Genomic DNA, 6,395 nt, shown 5'->3' on the forward strand with positions numbered 1-6,395 from the left:
GAAATTTTATTAAAACTGCTAATCTTGCACCTATTATTTTTATACCCGAATGCACTTGTGGCAAAATCGGGCAACAACCACGCCTGCCTTCCAAATAACGGTAATTTCAGAAATACGAAAACTGCGATACTTTAATTACTGAAGCTTATTTACTCGAAATTCATATTTACAATTGGGGTATTCATCAGCTTAAACGCCTCGTAAGTGCGTATATCTCGTAAATAAGCTGGTTTTCCATACAAAATTAAGTTTACGAGGTTTACCTGGTTACGAGGCATTTACGCGTTTAGATGAATACCCCTAATGATTTTTATATGAATGTTAAGAATATTATACATTTTTGGAAAATGGGCGTAACCACGCCCACTTATGATATGTGTATGTATACCTTGGTAACCGCTCCAACTAAGTTCTCCCAAACTTCGCATAGTTGTTGGCCTCGATACAAAATACCAAATGGCCGAAAATTTTTAAAATCGGACCTTAACCACGCCCCATCCCATATAAATAGAGCTGCATACAAATTTTGACAATTTTTTACGAGCTTTACAAGGTTTACGAGGCCTTTACGAATTTAAGGGAAGACCCCTACTAAAACGAAAAACAAAAGTGTTAATAAACGATCATTAAAAGCTTTGGGTTTTATGGGTCTCGAATTTTGATCGAAGGTAGTTCATAAGTTTTCTACAATCACGTAGAAAAATTTCTACCTTAGACCTTGTCTCTAGCTAAAAACTCAATTTTGAGGATCCTGTTTAATCTACATTCATAGAAAGTTATGTACTTAGGTACATATGTGTGTATATAAGCACATTAACTAACCTTAGAAAAAGTGAGGAGAATAAAACTAGCATAGTTGTTTGCAACACTTCCCAGAAGTCGCCATTAAATTTGTTATCCTCATGACACCTAAAGAAATAAACAGAATAACCAAAAAAATTAAATACTTAAGTTAATATAAATCTTTGTAGGTTTTTATTTCTTAGTAATTCCGTACTTCTAATCAATACTGTTAGTTAGGGATTATTATTAATATTGTTTTTTAATGATTTTTTAACGCGAAGAAAACATGCATTTTATGTCGAATATACTGTTTATTTTGACATTAGCGCCACCTAGCGGTTCCATTCCCATGAATTTTATTTTGTTTCGTGGTAGACTTTCCGCTGGAAACATCCATATTTAGTAAAAATTAATACATATTTTGTTCGAGTGGGATACTGGTAATAGATATAGCCATAATATAGCTATACAATTTTTACACAAGATATTTAGAAGAGATAGCGGTAATTTTTGCAAACTCAACTCAAGTTTATATTTTTTGGATTATGACACTACTGAAGTACTAAATGGGCGATATGTATACCGAAAGTGGGTTAGAATGACCGGAATTATATTATTTATTTTTTGTAATTAGACATACATGTTTTTCACCACAGATTAGGGTTCTGCCGACACAAAAAACTTAACCCGATTCGAAAACTTTTTTCTAGAATGCACTTACGGTTAAAATAATGCACTTCTGAGAAAAAAGTTTCAAACAAAAGTCACGTATTTTTATCCTCAGAATCCGAGAAAGTCGATAATAGTTGCGTTTGTTGACTCATTTCCAGTAAAATCCAGTAAAAGTTTTTATGAATTTTCATGATTTGGCTCATTTGCTAAAAAAAATGGTATTAAAAAAGATCGCGTAAATACTTGGGAGGAAGATATAAAACCTTGGCGTATAGGTCAATAGAAGAACCGCACTTTATGCACTGCCCAACGATTTTCTTCCTAGCGAGTGACTCACATGTTGATAAGCTGCAAAAAATGCAAAACTGAGCGGTAAGATTCATCCCCAACAAACTGTACGACATACAGTATCGGTCATATATATAGCACGCCATTTCCAAGTGATATTGTGTGCCCCTTATGTTTATTTATTTATTTTTAAGAATTTTCAATTAAAATTTAGTTCATTCTCAGATAAACCCCATATATACCCAAGTTCAACAATTTGTAGAAAACTACAAAAAAGTGTAACAAATTTTCACCTAAATTTGAAACTTTTTTCCCGGAAGTGTTAGAATTTTTTTGAGTACACAGTTTTTTAGCCCCTGCAATTTTAGTCTGATAATGTGCAAATTTCAAGTGGCTACGAATTACCGTTAATTTTTTAGAATTTTTTTTTGTCGCATTGGCTTCCATATAATGAATAAACTCGACGAAAAAAATTCTAAAAAATCAACGGTAACTTTCAGTCACTTGGATCTTGCACATTATCAGACTAAAATTGATTGGGCTATAAAACTGTGTATTCAGAAAAATTCAAACACTTCCGAGAAAAAAGTTTGAAATTTAGGTGAAAATTTGTTGCACTTTTTTTTGTTTTCTACAAATTTTTAAACTTGGGTTTAAACTTGTTAGAGAAAGAACTGTATTTTAATTGAAAATTCTTAAAAATAAATAAATAAACATAAGTGTCACACAATATCACTTTGAAATGGCGTGCTATAGATATGACCGATACTGTACATACAAATACGATATATGTATGTATGCTTGTAGCTTTGAATTGATTAACCGTGAAGCAACAAGAAACTTGTGTACAATAGTAAGAAGAGCAAGCTACCGGATTAGCTTAGCGATAATCTTCGATATATAAATGAAACCCATACATATATATTAAGAGAGAATAACTGCTTCAGACTCCCAAAGTATAGAACGGAAGTGGACAAAAAATATATATTTCATAAAAGCTTAAAGTACTTTAATGAATTTCAAGCGGCTATAAGCGAATCGAAAATTCAGCCTTTCTAGCGCCCAGGAGACATCAAGATTGGGAGAAACCCTACTACTGAAGGGATTTGGAAGAGATTTTCTCTAATATATTCTGTAACGATAGGAGAGCGACCTTTTGTGTTTAGAATTTCTATAGCGTTGTCACGTGTCTAAACAAATGTTAAGATCCGCACCGTTAAAGCACTTGACCTTCAGATATGCAGTAAGGTTTTATTTTTTCCAATAGGGTTGCCATCTATGCGAAAAATTATAAGACGTGAGCTGTTCGATGGAATACGAAAAATCAGGTGTCAAATGAAAGGGTTTGGCCTCGATTATTTTCTACTTTTTAGTCCATTTAAAAAAGCGTGGTTTATTAAAAAGGTTTTTTATTTTATTTATTTTCTACGTTTTAGCCTTGTCTGTATAGAATTTTGCAATAGATATTAAAATAATTCAACGATATTAATAGATTGGTGCACACACATACACACATACGAGCACCAATTAATTTCATTTAAAGAAATGGCGTGTCATCTATTTCCGCTGAGCTTGGCCTTCAAATGTGAAAAAGGATTTATTTTTTGGAAGACCGCCTATACGAAAAATTGTAGGCTGTTCATTGGACAAAAAAATTAGTTTATTAGTTATTAGCCTGTCAAAAAATTATAAGATTGCATTAAAAACATAAGATGCCAAATGAAAGGGCTTGGCCATTAGGTGTACAATGAGGCTTTATTTTTTTGAATAGGGTTGCCACGTGTTTTCTCCAAATGCGTATGTGTACATACCGGCTAGTTATTTTTTATAAAAGTCTAGCATACTATATAACCAGCACCATACAAACCCACATTTCAAAATTTGTACAAAAATTATAAAAATCCAACAAATTTTACCGATTACACCAAAAAATAAGATTTTTTATTCAAATTCTTGGAAAAATGTTAGGTATGCGTTTTATAGCCTTGTATCATGCATATGTAGAACTACAATTTTATCATGTAGATACATACATACATATGTACAGCCCGCTTCACTTGAATCTGAATTTTTTATCATCGAAGAAGTTGGTTTTTTGATCTCATATTGAAGAATTATTAATTTTAAAGAAGTGGTGAAAATTGAGAAAACTGCTATCTTATTTGTGCTTATAATTTTGAATCTCTTGAATAGGCACAGTGTCTTTAACACAAGGAAAAACCTAGATTGAACCATCAAAAGCATAACATTCATTTTAATTCTAATATATAACACTTTTAGTATTAGACAATACATGCTTAATTCCAATGTATGGAAAAACCCCCTATCCGGTAGACATTACTATAGGCGCTTTGAAAAATCAAGGACATCTCGCTGCTTACTACTTTATCTGACAAGCAAAATTGCAAAACATCCTCTTCCAAATATTTTCCATTAAATTTAGGTCCAGTGAATGAATGTACTCTGAAAAAACACGACTCTGCTTCGTTATCCTCGTTTTTACAACACCTGTAGGGCGAATCGGTGCGTAATTTTCTAGCATATTCAAGAACAAGTTTTGAAAATATGCGACAAATGTTAAAAAAAAATTCCTTAATACTTGTTTTGGATGGATTATTCGTAATTTTGGAAACTTGAAATATTATCTCAACTGCTCTGGACTACGAAATCGCAGTTCAGGCCGCCATACTGTCTTCTAGATCCTAGAGAGGAAACAAACAACGTTCGTCATTTCAAATATCGTGACAATTATTATTAAATCCGTTGTAGCGAACAAAATTAAACTTTTCGCCAGAAAAAACCACAATTTTTCAGTGGTTCTTTCAGGAATTGCGATTTTTGGCCATTTTGCTAAGGGGTCCGTAGGGAACCATAAGGGGCCTAGGTGGTCGGGGGTTGCATTTTTGTCAATGGCGGCTCATACCCTCTCCAAAAAGGTCGGTTGGAGGTGCCACGCCCACTCCCCCTTCGCCCACCGCACCTTTAACCAACGGCCATAATGGAAAGTTTCCCCCCGGCTTCAGCTGTCAGAAACATTTGCATTTCCTTCAGTTTTATTTCCAACAAATCGCCTGCGGAGTCCTGTATCCACGAAGCTCACCATTTATGCATTTTTGGAGTTGAAAGTGCGCCTGCTTTGCCAATTCTTGCTGTGTTAAGGTCTAATTATCCTTTAAATTCTTAAAAATGTTTTAAATGTAATTCTAATAATTTTGCTATACACATAAGGAGGCTACGCATCTTTGTACCTATTCAAGTGAATTAAAATAGTAAGAATAGTGGTTGTTCATACTTTCCATCAGGTTATCGGGTTTTACTTTTTATTCAGTTTGCAATAATAAAATACACTACAGAATAATTAGTTTTAACCAGATAACCTGATAACAGCCACATAATTTTCGTGTAATTTGATTTAAAGTGGAATAAAATCCAAAGTAATCAAGGTGTTTTCTTCATTTTTACCACTTTTCTTCGAAATTACTCATCCTTAAGCGAGATCAAAATTAAACTTCTCTGATGCCCCAGATATAAGCCTGGATCTTGTGGAAAATATGTGTATACACATATAGCTATACCTATTCAAGTGAAGTGGGCTGTACATAAGTACATGCATAAAATATTCGTGTATGTTTATTTTCCAAATTATTCAACTTACATCTGTGCGTATATTAAAGCAGTAACACACATCGGTACTATCATGCAAACCACTGTCCAAACGAAATAGCTATGCTCTCCTTGTTGATGATATTCCACAGCCAATTTAATATTGAGAAGCACTGTGATGACTCGCATTAATATAGAAATTACAGTTGCTGCTATATCCCTGAAAGACACGGTTTTTTCCTTCCACGCATGTGTTCCAGCATCAACGCCATCTGCGTCTGCGCCATCGGCATCCGTTTCTATGCATTCAGGTAAATTACTTTTCCGCATGCACTGTTGGCGTGTCAATCTCATCAAATCCAAAATTGAAGTAATATTCTCCATAATTTCTATACCAATTTGTACATGTATCGAACATACATGCATATATATATATATATATGTGTATTAATTAATTAAGTTGATTAAAACTTATCGCCATGCGTCAGCGTGTAAACTGGACATTAATCATTTTATCTTATTTTTATGGTGCGACGAAACGACCTCACATTCGAGTAAATTATTATAAGCATCTAGTTTTCCCCAACAAAATGTGCACGTATACCAGTGTATGGGCGTGTATGTTTAACTAATCTTTGTTTATTTATTTATGGTAGAGCTAATAGCTTAAAAAGGAAAAATGCAAAAATAAACATATCGCAGCAACAAATAATAAACGTCAGAAATATAAAAGCGAAGGTAGGAATTAAAACAAACAACGAACGATACCACGATCAGCTGATGGCCTAGGCGATCATAAAGTCGATAGGTAGCAAACATGATTGAATCATGGGCAGCAAATACCGGCTACACATTAGATTCTTTCCCGTACGCAACGCGGGATCCCGTGGACAAATGGCGTTTACGACAAAATTTGAATAAAAAAACTTTTATAAACTCAAAACTAATTAACAATAAACATTAAAAATTTAATAATTTAAGAGTTTTGGGAACTAGTAACATTTTCAGAGACTTTGGAGAAAATCTATCTTTGCATTTTTGGAAATTGT

The 6,395-nt window shown here is 33.5% G+C and overlaps 1 protein-coding gene across 2 annotated transcripts in view; it reads right to left on the reverse strand.

Annotated features, from left to right (window-relative positions):
* Window positions 1-6,106, reverse strand: part of LOC108373676 (XK-related protein 4-like) — a 16,546-nt gene extending 10,440 nt beyond the window's left edge. The window contains exons 1-2 of one of the 2 annotated variants that reach the window (XM_017629601.1): window positions 5,399-6,105; window positions 823-909 (exon numbers count right to left, since the gene is read on the reverse strand). In XM_017629601.1, coding sequence (XP_017485090.1) covers window positions 823-909; window positions 5,399-5,772 — 461 coding nt within the window. In that variant the 5' untranslated portion in view covers window positions 5,773-6,105. Of the gene's footprint in view, window positions 1-822; window positions 910-5,398 lie in introns of both variants that reach the window. The other variant, XM_017629602.1, reaches the window with a different exon arrangement.
* Window positions 6,107-6,395: the final 289 nt, after the last annotated feature.

The sequence above is a fragment of the Rhagoletis zephyria genome, unplaced genomic scaffold (genome assembly GCF_001687245.7).
Source record: "Rhagoletis zephyria isolate East Lansing unplaced genomic scaffold, Rhagoletis_zephyria_1.1 Rzeph_scaffold_06940, whole genome shotgun sequence".
NCBI lineage: Eukaryota > Metazoa > Arthropoda > Insecta > Diptera > Tephritidae > Rhagoletis > Rhagoletis zephyria.